Below are 20,285 nucleotides of genomic sequence, written 5' to 3' on the forward strand. Positions count from 1 at the left end.
CTGCATATGATGCACTTTAAGCATTTTAGTGCATATCAAGAAAACCCCAGATCATCATAATTACCTAAAGCATGTGTAAAAACTACTTTCACACAAGATAATTTGAACTCTAAGTAAAACATGTCAAACTTTTTGTATACACAGCCCTGGTTTGGTGATAGGGAAAGAAAATAAATAAATACCCATAATCTTCCTCAGTCTTCAGTCGAATGTGTTACATACCAGCATAACTGCTGTGCTACATTCATTTCAGTTCATATTTATTATATTGCTTAAAATAAAACAGTACAATGCAACGTAACCCATCTGTCATCACAGCCTGAAGTCAATGCAGTGCTTATCTTTTCTTCATTCCCTCTGAGTTGCTCTCTTTTCTCTCCCAGCAATGCGGAGCAGATGCAGTCCTGGATCACGCGCATCAACACGGTGGCAGCCATGTTCTCCGCCCCTCCCTTTCCAGCAGCCATCGGTTCACAAAAAAAGTTTAGTCGGCCGCTTCTACCGGGCTCCACCACCAAACTGTCCCAGGTACTCAATATTTTTATTTCCTTCATCTGTTAACTTCTTTTGCTATTTTAGTTGTCCCAGCCTCACCAAGCTATTTATCAGGAGATGTGAATGGATTTGGCTACTTGAGAGATTCAGTGTTCACTGCTTTGCTTTTATCTGTAACAAATTTGTACACTTCATAGACATAATGGTTATTTAATTTATTTTCTGCTAAATTCTCTGTTCAGGAGGAGCAAGTAAAATCACATGAAATGCACTTCAGATCCATCTCTTCTGAGCTGCAAGAATTGCACTCTGTTCCTCAGGAGAGGAAGCCTAAAGGGAAGGAGCAAGAAGAAACCAAGCAGAGGGAGGAGTACCTGGAGTTTGAGGTGAGGCTTCCTGCTGAAGGTGATTCGTTTTCTTTAAAAAGAAATGCTGGATTATGAAAATCTGTAGAGAAAAGGCAGACAGTGTTGACATTATGTTAAATATAAGCAAATTGTAAAATCTTCTTTCTGTTCTTGCATACAAATGTAGAATATCATGGAGCTTGTCCACATTTCCAGACTATAAAGCGCACCAATATATAAGCCACACCCACTGAATTTTACTTTTATTTTGAACATAAATAAGCCGCACCTGTTTATAAGCCACAGGTGTCTACACTGAAACTAATGAACTTTACACAGGCTTTAACGAAAGACACATTACACACGGTGTAACGGGTGAAATATGTTGCGCTTCCTTTAGGAGCATAGCGGTATTTTGGAAAAAAAGCCTGGCACTGCATTTTTCCGGTATTACTGCGTGTGTGCAAGACGAGGAATATGGCCTAATTATTTTCTGATGCTCATTTCTAAGTTTCTTTGACTAACCCGTAACGCTGTTGCCAAGAAAAATAAAAAAGCACGAGTTTTGGACCCTGTCTGTGCTTATATAATTTCTGTTGCAACTGGAGTTAGTGAGCTCTCCCTTCACCCAGACTCAATGCGTTACAACGGCTTGTATCTAAACAGTAGCCGACCAAGAAAGTCATTGTTTACTGTCTTCCTCCTTCCTTTCACAACTATTTCTCTCGGAAGTTTATCTTTTGGCATCGTCGTGCATTTAAAAAAAAAACGTTTTTTCTCCCGAAGCCGTGCAGCTCAAAACACAGGTGAGGTGCGTTTTTTTTTCATTTCCGTTCGGAAATGTCATTGGTCTAATGTTATGGGGTTCAGTTTTTTGGCTTGAAGTTTGTGAAACCGGGAAAAACCCAGGAAAAATTGATAAATAAGCCGCTGCGTTGTTTAAGCCGCGGGGTTAAAAACGAGGGAAAAAAGTAGCGGCTTATAGTCCGAAAAATATGGTACTTCACTTAGGCTTTTCTGAAGTATAAATATTAAACACGTAACATTCAAAATCTGTAAATAAATTATTTTATTTATCTTCCAGAAAACTCGCTATGGGACATATGCCATGTTAATGAGAGCGAAGATTCGCATGGGTGAGTCAGATCTGGTGGCGTTTGAGTCTCGTTTGTTTTCTGACGGCACCCTGCAGCGGACAAGTTCTAGCCCCTCGCTGGCACATGACACCAGCCACGCCAGCGTCAGCAGTTGCAGTTCCAGAAGTAAGAAGAGCAGCCGAAGTGAAAGCCAGAGACACAAGCCAGCTGTGAAACAGTGAGTTCTCAATCCAGGGCACTTGATGGCTGCTTTTTGGTGCTCCTGATCCAGACTGCAGGGCTGAGAAGAGCATCGATATGAGTGAAACATGGCAGTTTGTGCACTACACTGCAGTGGCCGCACACGTCGTGCACTCCGCTCGAGCAGTGCTAGAGGATATGATCAAACGTGAAGATGGAAGTTGGGTATGATGGTGGGTCGCCTTACTTCCTCACGAAAGCATGCTTTTTGTGGTCAGTGATTACAGAACAGGCCTATAGAGGGCAGAGGAGTGTGAATATAGCCATCCTCCCTTTACCTTTATTACCTTTCTAGCCTGGCTTTATACTTCTCTTAGCTTGACCTATATAATGTATAGAAAGATTTAGACTATTTAAAGCTTATCTACTTTAAGCTTAAATCTGAGCCTCATTCTTTTTGCATTATCACTGAAATGATTTCCTTATTTATTTATTTTTTTTTGTTGCTAGAAGTAGCTACTCAAAATATTTTTTCTAGCAAGAATTGCATAGAAAAACATATGTGTATAGAGCTCTTGAAATCATGATTTGAGCATGCATGTTATGTAAAGTCAGTTCCCTCTTTGGATTCCCACTGTTTGTATGGTATGTTTTGTAGGGTTTTATTCTTTTTCTTTTTTCTTTTGTAACCTAAAAAGCACACTACAGATTGCAAAAATTTAATGTTAGAGCCATGGTTCTATATGTGGGTTCTGAGAACCTCAAGAAGTATGGGCAGGGGATTTGTAATTTCTTATTTGTTTGTTTGTTTGATTTATTTTATTACAATGGTGAAAATCAACAACCCACCGTTATCAAAAGTTATTGAATTTATTGTTGTTTTCTTAGAATCAATAGCCTGTTTGAATGCCTACTTGTGTTTAGGATAATAATCCAGACCCCAGCAACTCAAAATTATGCAGGCTTCTGAATGATCTTGACTTGAACCCAATAGCACTGATGTTACTTAAAAAAACAATTATATATATATATATATATATATATATATATATATATATATATATATATATATATATATATATATTTTTTTTTTTTTTTTAGGCTGTCAAAATTAACACAATAATAACATTTTAACGCCAAGAGCAATCTGTTCGATTAATGCAGCGCACATTTCTGTTTGACCATTTCTATTACAAATATAAATAAATAAGTATAAAATAGGCTAAATTAAAACCACGTCCTTTCTTTACTGGGATATTTAAAAAAAATTATAAACTCCACAACATTTTTTAATAACTATAAATTTATTTTATTGAAACAGCAAGTACCAAATCAAGCACCAAAACTGCATGATGCACACATCCGGCAATTAAAACCGGCCGTGTGGAAACATAGCGAATGTTTTGTTTGGTGTGTTGATGATTTACGTAATTTAAAACACTATATTTACTTTAAACATTTTACAAGAATACTTTGTCTTTATGCTCTATGTTGAGTTTGGTTTCACTAATAATATACATGCATTTGCATAAAGCATCCATATTTGTCCATGCCCATGTTGATTAAAGCATTAAAAACTTGAAAAGTTTTAATTTAAGGTACATTTAGAACAGATAAAATGTGATATTAGGTTGCGATTAATTGACAATTATGTGACTAATAAGTGATTGACAGCCTATACATACATTATATATATATATATATATATATATATATATATATATATATATATATATATATATAAAATAAGGAAAGATAATAAAAAGCTCTGTGGTTAAATACATATCCAAAATACGACTGGATTATGCAAATCTATGCTGAGAGGTTCTGCAGATTTTATTCTAAGTTAAAGGACATGCATAATATTAGAGAATCTCTAGTTAAGACGGTGTATATTGTGCACAGAGCAGGTGACACTAGCAATGTTCTGCTTTAGTGTTTATGTTGAATTGTACATTGTGTATGCTGACTGTGAATGTGTATGGCCAATGAAAACAGATTAGATTATGAAAAACCAGTTTTGTACCATTGACCTTTCCTTGTGACAAGACATTTTCTTCTCAGGCTCCCATTTTCAACTACTGCAGTGATGCCATGTTTTTTGCCACAGGGGGGCAGTAGAGGACAGATAACCTGTATTACCTCAGCTGTATTAGAGAAAAATTATTTATATTGAGTTTGAAGGAATAATAGCACAGGCATTTAGGCCGATATTTGGGTGGCTGAATGTCTCTAAAGTATTTCTTATTGATGTATTTTTATCATAGCAGGAACTAAAGAATCCGATATATTGTAAAATGTATTACCAAGTAGGTCACAAAGAGCTAAACTGACTGTTAGAGCTGCAATGAATGAGAAAAACCATATACAGGTGGTTGACAAATTAAAGAGAAAAAAACTAAAAAACATTGGCACTTATTTCTATGATGAAAGTTTTTATCCTGATGCGAGAGGTCTCTTTCAGGATAACTTTACCCCATCCACAGGGCAGAAACTGCTCAGCAAATCTTTCAAATGCCGTTTGAAAGATTTGTAGAATGTGTACCAGTGTTCACTGTTCAGTGTTTCTGTACCACACTTAATGATATATTTTCCTTTAATTTGTCACCCATCTGTATGAATTCTAACCTTATACACAACAAAGACTTAAGTCACCATCTATAGCACTTAAATTGTGATGCCCCACTGCACTTTGGGTATTATTTGTGCAGGCATTTTTGAGAGCTATTTATATATTGTGTAGATTTATGTCATGTCTTGTTGACTGTGTTTATGCTAATAAAAATAGTTTTGGCTTCAAAATTGTTATGGCGAACACTGAACAGTTCAGTGACACCACAATGGTCTACTGTATGTTTTAATAGTGTAACTCTTTTTGTTAGTTCAGTGTTTTGCTTGTGGTTTTACATACTGTATTATGTTTCAGCTGCTCAATAATAAAACTGCTATGCTCCACTGTTTGCATGTTTTGGATGCATAGATATGATAAAACCATCATGTGCCAAATGTTAATCTAATGTTAAGTTAAGATTCAAAGGCTGAATAAGTCTTTAATCCCAAATAAAGGTTCAAAACATTCTGCATCTTTGGTAAATGTCTTATCCTGGTCACAGAGGATGCAGAACTTAAACATGGAATATTGAATGCAAGGTGACTTGACCCCAGGTGGGATGTCGGTTTATCACAGGTCAACATGTATAAACAGCAAAAAAAAAAAAAAAAAAAAAAAAAAGAATCTGGAGGAACACCAATGCAATTACAGGAAAACAGGCTAAGGTTAAACATTTGCTTTTAAAATATATTTATTTCCATGACAGAGAGAAAGCAAACAATTAGATGTATTATGAAAAATAATCAAGCATGGCTCTATTGCACAGGTATATAGCTGAAAAACTTACCTTATATAAATACACAGTATTAGTAATACACTAAATCGAAAGCACTCGTCAACATGAAAAAAAAAAATCCATCTGCAACCGACATTTTTTATACGAATACATTAGAAAACATACACAAGAACATTATTGGACACTGCAATTCCAGGGCAACTGCAAATGGTACATCTGGGATATCGAAGAGGAGTCGTATCTCAGTATGCCGTTCTTATATCTTCCACAAACTGAATACATACCAGGTGGCATTTAGAGCACCAGTCATAACCACATTCTTCTGTCTTTCTCCACACTAAAAAGCCCGGGGTTGCCAAGTCTTTACTGTGACAACTTGAAAAGGACAACTATTCCTCTTATTGAAGATCAAGCATCAAACAAAATCAGTTTGTTTCATGGAGTTGTGTTGCTCAGTCATTAGCCACAGCTTGTGAGTCCGCCTCCTGACTGGCAAAGCCGCTGTCCACTGTTGTGTCTGGAGGAAGAGGAAACCTGGTCAGTCCAGCAGCAACTATGTTAATTGTATTATGTACAGAAGTGGGAAATGGTCAATTGACAAATGTGATTTGGTTGTATTTCAAGACCAAATATCCTGGTCTGAGCATTATAGTAAGAAAGCTTCATACGTGTGTTCTGTTTGTCCTCACTGGCCTGCCTGGCTGTCAGGAGTGAGACTGCTTCTTTCAGGTCGAGAGCCTGCAGCGCATCCACAAGCATCTCTATTGGACCACCGCTTAACTGCCGCCACAAACATACAGGGCATGGTAAGCAGCAAATACACACAAACATATATTACCTTGTAGTGCTAAGTGAAATAAATAATGTCAATTGTATTCTAAATACAATTTCTGTAGGCCTTCGTGGTTTGTGCTTTCCATATTGTTGTAGCAGAAAATAGGGATATTCCCCATGATCAAATAAATGGTAGAGAAGAAACACAACACAAACAAATGCAAATTCTAAACACAACAGCTGTGTATCTCAAATCAAAATATGTATATGGAAATATTTTAAATGTTATATATATGTACCAAATGAAATTGCAAAACTTCAACATATAATGGTGAAAAAGCAGTGCTTTATTCACAACACACTGGAATGAGGTTTTATAAACTTCAATCTCTCACCTGATAGTTTTCTAGAAGGTTCTGGCAAGGGGAAGGACTATCTTGGTACAAGTGTGTCAATGTGAGCATGCCTAGTTTCTCTGCCAGCTCCTTCCACGGCACTTGACTTTTGTTGAGGATTCCACACAGCTTATTGACCGTTTCGTTGTCCAGAGTCTGGCTCGCTGGACAAAGATAAATTGAATATAGGTTTTTTATAGGATGTTTGCTGTGTAAAAGGCTTTGTACAGAAAACAACTCAGAAGCTGCTTGAAAGTCACTTACCTTCATCTGTGCTCTTTTTTGACTTCTTTGAGGAAAGGTGACTCGGCTTGCGACCATCCAACAGATCTTTAACCTATATAAGACAGTGGTGTTAGAATGGCTTGCATGCTGCTATACATTGACGCACTCACATACACACTCAAAATAACTCTGTACTCTATGCTGCATATCTCACTTTCTGACAGTTGGCCAGGTCAAAAGGAGTGTGTCCAGCTGCTGGTCTCTTGCGCGGGTTGACTTGAGTTCTCTCAGATGATATTAACATTTCTTGTACATGGTCGGCTATGTCTTTTTCAACTGCTCCTTCTCTATCGTCTTTCCCTTCACCTTGGTCTTCTTCATCAGAAGAGGAGGAGTATGAGAAGAGTGGCTCGTCATTCTCCAGTTGTTTATCTGCACCTGAGGAGAAGAACATTGATTACATGCAAATGTGTAAACTCACATCCTTTTAAAAATTCAATGAATGGAGTCTGGGAGCCTTACCTGCTGCTATAAGCATGGAGCAGAGGGGGGGAGAGCCGAGACAGGCAGCCAAATGCAGTGGTGTGTTTCCTCCAAATGTACATGCATTTACATCAGCCTTCAGCTGCAAGAAAAACCAGAAAACCATGAGTTCTAACAAATACTTTATCTTAAATATCTATGTTTTTTCGTATTTTTTTGTATTCTTATCTAACTGTTTTTTTTATTATTTTTACCAATTTGGTCACTGGCCAGGTCCAATTACTAGCTAGAACACTCCTATCAAACAATTGCTACCAATCAGGAAAAGTGAAAACAGGCCCATGGTTTCTATGATAAAAATGAATACAGAAAACACAGATTTAAACTCAGGGGCAAGGGCTTTTCTGTTGTGCAATTCTGGAGCCATATATCCTATGAGCTTTTTTACTTCTATTTACAAGACAGGTAGGGTTATGTGAAAACTAGCACATGCCTTTCACCGCACTGCTGCTTATATAATATAATAGCATGCTTTGTTAAGCTGCACTGCCTGTTAAGTATACATGAGCTAAGATGAAATTAGCTAGAGCTGCACCCATTAGCAGAGGATTGAGATAACCATTCCAATTAAAGAGTGGAGCCAGATTCTTGGGCCACAGACGGATATATATTTTTGTTGGAAATTGTATATTTTGTTGGTCTTGTACCTCAGTGATGAGAACGCAGACCACTTTGAAAAGGTTCTCCTTAACAGCCAGGTGTAGGGCCGTGCAACCGCTCTTTTGTTCTGGCTTGTTGATCCTGGCACCGGCCTCAACCAGCACACGCAAGCAACGCTCGCCTCCTTTCCTCACAGCCAGGTGCAGGGGGTACATACCTGAGTATCAGAGCAAAGGAGAAAATCTCATTTAGAGAAAGATATTTTAGCACAGTGAGGTAATAACACCATTGTTATGTGTAGTCTCAAGTAATATAATAATTGTACATTTAATATGCTAAGTTAACACTTCTTGGCAATGGAGTAAAACTACCCGACCAACACATATCTGTACTTTTGTATAACAATTTGACAACACATGCTGCTATTAAAAAACAAAGGTGACATTTACTCCGCTTCATCTCATGGCTTTGCATTGAACCTTTGAAGCCATGTACCTACTGTTGGAATAATCCTTTGGGAAATGCGGGAACTCACCTGAAAAGTCGGCGGTGTTAAGCAGGTGATAATTGCGATCTCCTAGTACGTTTAGCAATGCTCTCAGTATGGCCTCATCTCCAGCAAGAGCAGCTAGATGCACTGCTGTCCGTCCATCCCTGTCCAGTAAGGTAGGGTCTGCACCTGCTCTTAGCAGGGTCTCCACCAACTTGGCCTGCTGGGTGATCACGGCCAAATGCAGCGGGGTCTGGGAAAGTCATTATATGTTAAATTTATGATGCTTTAACGGTCATGCTTAGCTTTAAATTAAAGAAAATAATTCCAAGATTTTAATTTGAATATAGCCAGTGTTTGAGAATGCTCAATGCATTATTTTGAGAATAAAAAAGGAGAGATTAAAAAAGTGTTTAAAAGAGATTTAAAATATGTTCAAGACATTTTAATAGCCAATCATGCAATATATTGTTTGTATGCTTTTATTATTTTGGTTTATCAGATGAGGAGGCTGTGGGAGTTTAGGTGCATTTTTCTGACTTGTATATTTATAGGATAAGGAGTTCCTTTTTATGCTGTATAATGATATAGAACAGTTCCAATCCACTTTCTGCTATCCACTGGCCAGACCATGTAGTCTGTGAGCAAATACTCAGTTATCTTCTTCACCTTCTTCTTCTTCTGTCATCTTTGAGTTTTCAGACTCTGTTCTTTATTCAAAACTTGCATATACTTTATACTGAAGCATGTAGATATAATCTTCAATATTCTTATAGCCAGAAAAGTGTACAAAAATATTTGAAGGTGAGAAGAATGTAATATTTACCTGGTTGAGGTGATTGAACTTGTTGATGAATTTCACTTCGTGAGTGTTTATGAACGTCTGAATAAGCTTTGTGGCCACTGCTGGCTGCTGGTGGATAATAGCCAAATGCAAGGGCCTGTAAAACACCAGAGCAAATTAGTTAGAAACTGTCCATGGTTAATCTGATGATCTTGCGTGCATTAACACTGTCAGTCTGTAGCTCTGCATAAACTCCTTAAAGAAGAAGAATCTTGGATGAAATAGACTTACGTATCTCCGTTCTCATCCTGCACACCACAAAGGTGTCTCTGCATGTTCAGGAGGAAGCGAACATCCCCTGTGCTGCAGTAGTCCAACAGGGCCTTAGCACTGTGCTTGGTTACTGCAATGGCCCGCTTCTGTAGAACCAAGGCTGAAAACAAAGTATGACATGATGCGTTTTTCACTGAAAACACTGAAAAACAGAGGCTTTTCCACTGAGCAAAAAAGGATATAGCTATTGATCTGCTACTAACCAATTCGTTGTTGTAAGGTGGCAGCCGTCTCTTGATGTTGCTGTTGCTCCTGGGCATTATCTGCCTGTGGAGCAGATCCTGCCATCTGTGCGCCTCCTGCAAATCCACCACAGTTGCCACCATAGAAACTCGACGGATCCAGATTATTATACTGAAATCCTTAAGAAATTAAATAGGATTAAATCATGTTTCAAAAAACTTTTTTTTTAATTCCCCCCCAAAAAAAAAATTTCCAGAAAGCCACCAAAAAATATCAGTCACGGTGTGTTTCCATCAACAGTACTGTATCAGTATTCCTTGTCAGGTTTCTGCGGAAAAACCCTAATTAAGGTACTGCATCACATCCTCATTTCCTAAAACAATCTGTTTTTGTCACTGTTTCTTCATCACAAGCTGGTAAAAGTACCCACACTTTTTGTTTCAGATGAAAGTGTAAGTCCACAGTTAATAAAATCTCTTACAAGAATGGGGTAAGAAAACATGTCTGCTTTAAATCACCTGCATATTTTACTAATCTGATGGAAAAATAAGATGGCACGACAAGTAACATGGGAAAATATTAGCTAACAAATTGAAATCAGCTCCTTTAATGTTCCTGTTGTTAAAAATGGCAGTCGGTGATGATACAAATATGGTTATAGAGAAAATGTGGTCAGTTAAAAAACAGGAGACCTTTATTTATATATATATATATATATATATATATATATATATATATATATATATATATATATATATATATATATATATATAGTAAGACTTGTTTAGATCATAATATTTATAGCCCATGAGAGCAAAATATATAGCTTACCTCCTCCCATTATTCCACCTCCACCTCCTCCAGGACCTCCGAAGCCCCCAGCTCCTCTACCCAGGCCACCTGCCCCACCCGGTGGCCCCCGCCAGTGGTCATAGGGTTGTGGAAGAGACTTCATCCTCTTCCGTTGAACCTCCTCTTTATCTGAGGAGACAATATTATAAAGTGTGTATGCACAACATAAAAAACAAATAATCTGACAAAGAGAAAAGAGTAATATAAGCTAAAATATTTAAATGGATGAAAAGAGTTTCAGTTATCTAGACTGACCTGGATATTGTGGGACATATGTAAATTGTTTGGGCTCGCTGCAGTCCCCACCCTTCTTCCTCTTGAGCTGCAGAAAGACAGTGACTGGCCGCTCGATCTCTTTGTGATATGGTGGAGTTTTAAAGACAATGGCATACTGAAAGAGGGTGGAGACAAACAGTGTAAATAATAACATTCATCCAGTATAAATAACACTGGACTTTCCACCTGAATATTAAAAAAATACCTAAAAATCCAATTTAATCATGATGACTATGTGAATCCCTTTGACCAGGGGTGTCCAATCTTTTCCACAAAGGGCCGGTGTGGGTGCAGGTTTTTATTCCAATCAAGTTAGCATCAAATTTTGTCTGTTTAAATCTAACAACATAATTGAATGACTATCAGGTGTGGCCCTTGATTAGTTGGCATAAAAACCCACACCCACGCCAGGGCCTTTTTGAAAAAGATTGGACACCCCTGCCTTTGATGATTTTTAACACACCTGTTTGTGTACATCAGTGGGAGAGAAATCTCCGTATGCTTCCCAGCCTCCCTCATCGTCCTCATAGAAACGAATCTCAATATCATCTGGAAACAGAAACATATCTGTCTCAACTGATCTTTTATTATATAATGTTGTGCACCAGAAAAAGAGCTTTTACCTTTCTGAACTTTGTCGCACAGCAGGAAGATCTCATCCCCTCCCAGCACCGAGCCACAAGTCTTGTCCATGCGTGAGATCTTGAGGTTGGACGCATTGGGTGATTCTGTAAAAAGATGAGTCATTAAAACACTGAACTAATAACATCTCGAAAACATCTAAGAGTAAGTTGAAAATAAGAAAACATACTGCTGTCGTAAATGGGGTTGGAGACGACTGGTTTCAAAGCTCTGGTGAATCCACCGTTGCTGTCCTTAAGGTAAGCAGTGAACTTTAGCCTCACTATATTCAGGTCCATGCTCTTGCCCAGCTCTTTTGCTTCTCGCGCAATAGCCTGCTCTTCTGTATCTGGATAATTCAAAGTCAGAGGTTCACCTTAAATGTGATTTCTCTTTTACTAATGTTCAGACAGGGTTGTTTAACTAAATCTTCAAATCAGTGACTCCAAAGTAACCTTTAAATTTATGTGGTGGATTTTTCTAAATGTCATAAATGGTTAACAAGACCACTGCATTTGTTCATGTGTTATGAGTCTCACATGTTTACTGGCTAAACTATTTGCTAACAATTGCAATAATCAATAAATGGGACATCAACTTTAATAATTAATAAATTCAATGAATTAATACATTTCGATAGTTATACTTTATGGTATAAAGTGAGCAACAAAGTGTCAAAAGGGATAATATAAACCCACCTAGCTTTCTTCTAGCTAGAATATTTTGTTTCACCAATATAGCTATCTTTTTTTGTTTTTAGATCTAGCTTTTTTTGCTGGACCAATATGTCATGTTAATCAAGAGTGACAGGGTGAGACAGAGCAAGGAAAGAGGAAGAAGATGAGCCAAGTCCACAGCCGAGTGATCATGCTTAGCTAGCAAGCACAAAGGAAGTCTATCTCACCGCTAAAATGGTATCCAGACTGCTTCGCTCTTTTTCTTTCGTCCCTCAGTCTTTTTGTCAGAACATCCATTACTCCTCTTTTAGTGACATGCAGAATACCCAAATTGCTGAACCTGCAAAAAAAAAAAAGCGGAACACAGAACAGTACAGAGTTTACAACAAAATATAATCAAAACACCAAATGTAACTTAAAGGAAGTAGTAGCTCTGTGAGACATCTGACTTCTGATCAAAAGGTTGTGCGTTCAAATCCCAACCCAACACTACTAAGCCCTTGAAAATGGCCCTTATCCCTCTACTGCTCAGTACAATAAATAATTGTAAGTTGCTCTGAGTAAGATGTCTGCCAGATGCTGTAAATATAAACTGGCAAAAGAACTTTTGTACTGACTGAATTTGGAGTGGAAGACATCTATAAATGCTTTTAACACTTATGGCAGTGGTACTGTGGAGTGTAATCGGCTTTAAGTGAACTTACTGTGCTGTGAGGTCATTAGGACCCACATCTATGCTGCATGTTCCATTTTCATTGCACTGTTTTCCGACAAGGCTGTGTGCATGTACACGAGGAGGTTCGGTGTGCGTCACGAGCTGCACCTCGACCCGAGCATGACCCACGTAGTTACATATCTGTACAAGGAGACATACAAATGCATAAGCATCCATGCCTGAGCAATACAATGCACCTATTCAATTAGTTAGGAATATTGCAATATTTTTTGTACTGTACACTTGAGCAGAATTTAAGAACAGAATATTATAAAAGCTACTAAGGTACAGCTCCTCACCTTAACAGTAGGATATGTCCTCCTGTTTCTCTCACTAGAAGCACCTGGCAGACCCCCATGAGATGGACCCTCACACTCGTAACGAAACCGGAAGCCTCTCTGACAACACATAGCACAAGACACGTTAGATGTCTGATAGTATGATTAAAAATGATCCTTAGGAGTCAAAATTCGAATTCATGGGAAATTCCCTTGAACATTGCTTTATATCACAAGACACATAATGTAAGAGTGTCACGTGGTTTACTGTCAGACTATCGTACACTTATTCATCTTCTGGTAATAAATCCAGAATAAAATACACATACATTTAACTACAAATGATAAATGACTTCCTTTCTAATGATATATGCACCAGGTAAAAGGCATGAAAAATCATAAAATATTTTTCTTTTTATATTTAACCATTCATTCTATTCCAAGTTTTCTTCTGACACACTTTGTGAAATGATTTAACTCACATTTTGCCAGAAAATAAATACATGAATAAATAAAAAATAATAATGAATAATAAGTTAATAATAATAATGAATTTATATAATGAATCTTGAGATAATGACACTCAGATAAATGAATGTGTCTACTTACTTGTTTTGGCTCTTCAATTATCTGTAAGTATGGTCCATGAGCTGAAATGAACAGAGATTGGGTCATCACCACTGGCTGGCCATTAAAAATCATTTACAGAACCATCAAATTCACTCGCATACACAGAGTCTAAATAAACTGAGGAGGTGTACTCACCTGTCTCGGGAACATAGGGTTCATTTTTAATCTCAAAGGAAGACATTAAATGAGGATAGGTGACGTCCATAACAAACTGTGTACAAAATGACAGAATTGATTAAAAAATATATATAAAAATATATATATATATTTTTTTTTCAAATAAAATAAACCATAGGCTAGTGTTACCCAGATGAAAAGCGTGTTCAATGCATGATATTGTAGTTAACCGTCAGCTAAGAAAAACACAAATTTCTCTTAGCTAATGTTCAATGTTATGTTTTGTGCTATGGATGCTTTTGCTCATGTACAGTAAGCAATAGTGAGTAGGTGGGGATTTGCTGTAGCATGTAGTCATTAGTTCACGGGCTCAAAACAAGAGATCATAAGATACTGTACAGTATCAGAGTCAGTGACATTAGTTTTATAAATGAGTCTTCACTGTGGGGCGAAGTGAGCTAATGTATGCATACGTTTTAAACTGATATCTTTGGATTACGTTATACTACTTAATCTGGATTCAAATATGAATCTCTAATTTATAGCCATGATTTAGTCACTTAGATTTAAGCATTAAGACATAATTGTTAATATGCACTCATCATACCATTTGGAATACACCTATATTAAGTGATGTTAAAACTCACACAGTTTACATGTAAAACCCAGACAGCCATGGTGCATTCATTTGGCACATTCAGAGTACCACTAGCCTTTGGTTAAACAGTACAAGCCTTACCTCACTATCAAACATCTTCATGCCGTACTGATTATCGTCCATGCTGTAATGTAAAAGAAGGAGAATCGAGGGTTAATCCCACACTAGATTTCAAGCCTAAAATCTCCCTATACGTCAGAAAGAACCGTGATAAGTCATGCCTGTGATTCAGAGAATACTGCCTGAGTCTTTAGCACACTGCTCTGACTGTTCCTCTAAACTCCCTCCTGCCTTTCACCATTTTACTAATCCAGACTATGACACAAAAACGAAGAAAAAGACCATCAACATATAACGTACCTGACAAACAAAATTGAGAGAAGCCTTCAGGTTTAGCAAGACTTCAAATGAGGTTGGTTTCACTTTCTAAAAGCAAAAATGCATATGCAGTGGTGTTTTTCTCCATTACTCCCTTTCTCTCTCTGCGTCTGTCTGTCTCTCTCGTCCCTCCCTCCCTTGCGTGCGTTACTTCCAGGAAGTAGCGCAGTGAACAAACATAGAGGAAAGCCCCAAGAATACCAGCTCAGTGTTGCCTCTGATGTAAGAAACTGAGACTCACGTACACAGGGCTGTATCATAGAGCTGATGTTGCCAGATTGGAATGAATTCTGTACGATTATGCTACCATTGTTTGTATAGTGAATACAAGATATCAGGTTGATTTGCCATGATTCAGGTGTTTGTAAATAGTTAACAACTATTTTTATGAATTGCAACACTTGAAGCATCTGTTCTAATCAGGTGATAATGAAGTCTTAGTAAAAGTGTTGCAATGTTAAATCATTAAATGTCTATAAAAGGTTTTTTTTTCTCACTTGAATCCTCTTGTAATATCAATACTGTTTGTATTGTGAATGCTGCATTTAATAGTGCTAAAACAAAACAGATATTGCATACTTTTTAAAATTTTACATTTAAAATTTTTTCTCAATTCACTGGGGTTTGGGAGTTCGGTCACAGATTATTTTATGAAGAACCCTAAAATAGAGCAATGAGGAAATTCTTATTTTGAGAGTGTAGAAAACAGGATGTAAAGATTAATCACTAATCATAAAGTACAAAATATTTTGTTCACACCTGATAAATGATCAAAATTCACATAGAGCAGTGTATGTTCCCTCAGTGTTTACTATATTTTTTCTAACCTTTCTGACATTTGGGTGGTTTTGGAACAATCGATTACTTAGAAATCATCAATGCTTCATGCGATCCTGCGCATCACTGCCTTTTACATTCCCAACATCATTAGACTTGATTTCCCTAAATTTCCATATAGGGGATTTTGGTTAAACCTAAAGTCCTGAAACAAAAAAACGTGGTAATCATGACTCGTTTAACAGGAAGCTTAGACAAAAAACTCCAATGAGGTGGAATCTATTCAAATGAATATCTTTCTAAGTCAAAGACTGTTCACTCTGTTGCAGTATTAGTCAGTTCCAATTCATATTTCTTGACATGAAACAGTATTAAGTCCAAACTGTATAGCCATGTCAATGGGACTGCCCCCCAGATTTTTGTCTCAGTTGTGTGTAGTACCAATTCTGGCTATTGTTTATGACAATGTGATGCAACTGATTTAATTTCATATAATTACATAGAATCTATGCCTAAAATGCACCTTAAAAAGACTTAATACAGCTATATTAATCAAAACAAAGTTTTGGTGCTGAGGGCTGTCTGTGTGCAAAAATAAGAAGAAGCCAAGCAAGTAAGAGATCGGGTTTTTGCAAAATAAAAAATAAAAAAATAAAATTGGAATTCATTACACACACAAAAGTGCTCAATAAACTATAAAGCTCAGTACTGCACTGATGGTTTCCACCATAACATTGCTCCAAATCAAATCAAATGGAATGTAATGGTATATACAATTTTTTTAAATAATTTTCTGGTGTTTGCCCACAAGAAGCTGGAGTTTGCATCTTCAGAAATCAATAACTACTACAGAGATGACTCTGGACATTCAGTATGAGTATAGGCTCCATTCGCAAAGACTACAGTTGAGCCCAAGAAGACCAGATGCTTCTCATTACTAAATGTATCATGTGCAATTTTAATGGTAAAACAAAACATACAGGCATATAAATCATTATCTTGCCTGCGAACTTGATGTAGAAATTCATTTCTGTCTGTACTTTATCCTTACTTTATTGCATTCTAAACGACAGCAAGTGTTCCTGAACTTTCCACACAGATGCATCAAATTCAGCAGCACAGAGCTGGCCATGATATATACCAGAATATCCATGATGATTAGACAAATTTCTATAACAAATGTATTTGCTTATACACTTATCTTAGTTATATAATCTTTAATTGTGAAAAACGTTATATTTAGATTAGATTTCCATGCAAAACAACTACATGTGACTACGTTCCGTACGTCTATATAATTTATTATAACATAAATATTTAAGTTTCACATCTATTCTTGTTTGTTCATCAATTTTTTTTAAACCTTAATTATAGAGAATGTAATATTCACAAAGCATGGCCTTTATTTGCAGGACGGTTGCCAGATTGCTGCAACATATCCATGATAGCCTGTAGTAGAAAAGACCAACCTGGTTTGTAATCGATGTCAAATTTTCTGGTTACAGTGTTTATCAAGGATCTGCAACTACAGTGAAAATCTATTCATGATTTTTTTTTATGCTAATTACAAAAACTGCATAATTCTAAAATTTTAACTGTGAATCGTGTGGGAAAATTGTGTGGACTAATAGAAAAAAAGGCTGATATAGTGTGTATTTAATGTTCAAGATTCTGCATTATTTTTAATGTAACTGATGATAGAGACCATATTAACTCCTCTGTACAAAAGTTCAGATTTTAACCCTTCCACTGACGTGTGGCCATTTTTAGACAACACCTTCAATTGATCTGACCTAACCATGATCATCAGAATTTACTATACAAGTCCATGCAAAGAGATTGTACTTTTCCCCGATTGTACAATTTGTATTAAAAAAATTATAAAAATGTATTCAATTAGAAAAAATGCTCTCAGACTTTATAGACCAGACTTCACAAATCTAAGCATGTTATCACTCTAAAGACAAGGGTACATGTACAAGGGTAAAGCTGGTGTAATTAGACATGGGCCATACCTCAGAGCTGCAGCCATGTTGAGAACTGCTGTACAAATCCAAAATGAGCTATGGGAAAATCATACAAAAATGTTTTACACATTTGTCGCTTCCTGTGGATGTGATTCCCCCTCTTCCCCACAAATAAGTCAAAAAAGACCTGGTAGGTTAAGTCCAAGCAGTACAATGACACTGTCAGGGAATTTCCAGCCTCCCCACATCTACTATTGCAGCATGATGTGAACTGATTAACAACATTATGCTCTTCTTTATCAACCCCAAAAGAATTAAAAGAATAAATTGTAATAATCTAATGTAATCTAATAATCTTAAAGTGCATTTTCTCACTAACATCTGGTTTTCTTCATAGAATCAATCATGAGTAAATATACGCTTCTTGGCAAAAAAAAGGTCCAATATGGCAAATATGATGTTTTGAAATGATCTTCACATCAAATCACTGGTCAGAAAATTTGCAAGAATGAAAAAACGCACTTATGAATGCTCCTTTCCCACATTTGCCCATTTACTTTTGCTGCAGCTACAAGCAGGGAAATTCACTTGTATGCTATGATAAAATCATGGTGACAACTGGAAAAAACAATCAAACAAATGAACAAAGAAAAACGAATACATATAACAGTTAAAAATGTGTTTTTTTGTTTCATTACTACAAGATTAGACATTAGTTGTTATTTGCCACACCTAATAACCAGCTCAAAAATAGAACCAGGATTGAGCTACAGTGTTTGTTTAATTTTTACTCATTTCTTGACTGCTAGGACACTATTCAAAGCTTAATATTTTGCATTTGGCCCATTTTTCTGCTCATTATTTTTTAGTATAGGTATGCAGATCCTGGCTCTAGGACAAATCCTATCCACTAGTGTACTAAGAAGTGAGACATTTTAATAGATGCATTAGAAATCTATATTTGCTATAGTAAGAAGCAATACAGGTAGCACAAATTACATAACTCAGAATGATTAAAACATTATAAATATAACAAACGTGTCGATGTTTGAGTATCTAAAGCTTCTGAAGACCATGTCAAATAAAATGCCACCCATGAGACCAGGTGTAAGTACTGTTTTCTCTGCTGAAAGTATACATACATACTAAAAGAACACATGTTTGTTAAAGTGATATTTAACACTCACCTGGACGCAGATAATAGTCGCAGTGATTCGATTAAACAGCTGAAATAATGTTTAGAAGCCTCTCATAAGCCGCAGAAGGTCTCATTTTTTGGACTAGGTCATGAAAAGGAATCGATTCAATTGCGTTCAGACGCCATGGACGCTGGAAAGCCCCGGACTGTGAGGGGGAATTCCGAAACCACGTGACCTCGAGGCGAACATCCTATTGGCGCTGGTAAGACTCCTGATTTACATATGTTCCCAAACTTCCGCTCATGTGTCAAAATATTCAGGGTGAAGACTTGCGAAAGAGTCGAAATTAACGTGTCAGTAACCGTAATCCGAACAAAAAAAAATTCCTTCTGTATTTTTGACAACAAATAGAGTACGGAATGTTCAATTTTAAATATAAGGCAAAAAAACAGGCCTTTTTTTATTTTGGTGAATGAAATGGCCAATCCTATTCAACCCCATTTGTTATACAGTATGGGTTATACAAGATAAAGCCCATTCCTTCATTAAATGCAATTAATAATATCATAATTCATATAAAGGACAACGCTTTTTAAAAAAGAACACTATTTGTTAAATCTGTAATTTGGGTATCAGTACATTCAAACTGACCTCATCAGTCAATATCACAATGTCATTAAAAGGAATGAAAAATAATATTTATTTTTTTCACATACACTTAAAGTAAATTTAGATGATGCAACCTCATATTGAAATGAGGATTAATGTGTTCAGGGGTGATTGAATGTTGTGTGACACTAAATTGTGCATTTTTCATGAAGTATAATAGATGAATCATGAGATAAGTGTCGTATAGTGTTTTAGTGGCCTGGGGTTAGACAAAATGTGTTGTTTATTAAATGTGTTTGTTTTGTGTACAAATCGATCTAAAACATGCATACGCATGATTATATGAAGAACGCTTTACCAATATTGATAGTGTTCGTTTACATACATATTTCTAAATGTAATATCACATTTTCATCAGCATTTTATCAGTCAATATTACTTTATTAGAATAGCAGTGAATAGCTTAATTTCTCCAGTATGCATGTACACAAACATAGGTCAATTTCATATTATTTATATCAGCACTGGAGTTCCTCAAGATTGTGTTCTGTGATCATTAAAGAACTTCACAGTTCATAAAAATAGTTTGTCATACCATAACAACTGTTTTAAAAGTTTTTCTGCCGACCAAATCTTTTAAGTATATCAGTTTTGTACAGTAAGAGGAAATTGTTTCTTTTTATAGATTGTGACAGTCAGAGTTTCTAGAAGCAAAACTAAGGAAATGATGTTAAATTACAGGAAGTACCACACAAATCTTAATAGCATTTCTGTGTTTATACTAATAGAATACAAGTT

The 20,285-nt window shown here is 36.5% G+C and overlaps 2 protein-coding genes across 3 annotated transcripts in view; one reads left to right on the forward strand and one right to left on the reverse strand.

Annotated features, from left to right (window-relative positions):
- The window catches only part of LOC124403015 (PH and SEC7 domain-containing protein 1-like), a 28,179-nt gene extending 25,041 nt beyond the window's left edge, over positions 1-3,138 (forward strand). Inside the window, exons 14-16 of the mRNA XM_046876544.1 lie at positions 384-528; positions 738-881; positions 1,927-3,138. Of these exons, the coding sequence (XP_046732500.1) occupies positions 384-528; positions 738-881; positions 1,927-2,160 (523 nt within the window). The 3' untranslated portion in view covers positions 2,161-3,138. The remainder of the gene's footprint in view (positions 1-383; positions 529-737; positions 882-1,926) is intronic.
- A 2,265-nt stretch (positions 3,139-5,403) lies between these two features.
- nfkb2 (nuclear factor of kappa light polypeptide gene enhancer in B-cells 2 (p49/p100)) lies at positions 5,404-19,083 on the reverse strand. 2 transcript variants are annotated; one of them, XM_046834638.1, is made up of 24 exons: positions 18,927-19,083; positions 17,788-17,835; positions 14,699-14,741; positions 13,978-14,053; positions 13,822-13,862; positions 13,234-13,332; positions 12,924-13,075; positions 12,447-12,559; positions 11,733-11,891; positions 11,545-11,649; positions 11,385-11,470; positions 10,901-11,036; positions 10,625-10,774; positions 9,814-9,972; positions 9,569-9,710; positions 9,320-9,434; positions 8,539-8,746; positions 8,051-8,220; positions 7,383-7,485; positions 7,075-7,298; positions 6,900-6,972; positions 6,636-6,799; positions 6,135-6,246; positions 5,404-5,983 (listed from the first exon to the last, which is right to left on the reverse strand). In XM_046834638.1, the coding sequence occupies exons 2-24, from the start codon at positions 17,802-17,804 to the stop codon at positions 5,919-5,921; spliced, it is 2,712 nt and encodes a 903-aa protein (XP_046690594.1). In that variant the 5' UTR covers positions 17,805-17,835; positions 18,927-19,083; the 3' UTR covers positions 5,404-5,918. The 2 variants fall into 2 exon arrangements, with proteins under 2 accessions (XP_046690594.1, XP_046690604.1); XM_046834648.1 differs by lacking the exons at positions 17,788-17,835; positions 18,927-19,083 and adding an exon at positions 14,978-15,125.
- Between the last annotated feature and the right edge of the window lie 1,202 nt (positions 19,084-20,285).

This window comes from Silurus meridionalis, chromosome 2, assembly GCF_014805685.1.
Source record: "Silurus meridionalis isolate SWU-2019-XX chromosome 2, ASM1480568v1, whole genome shotgun sequence".
Taxonomy (NCBI): Eukaryota; Metazoa; Chordata; class Actinopteri; order Siluriformes; family Siluridae; genus Silurus; species Silurus meridionalis.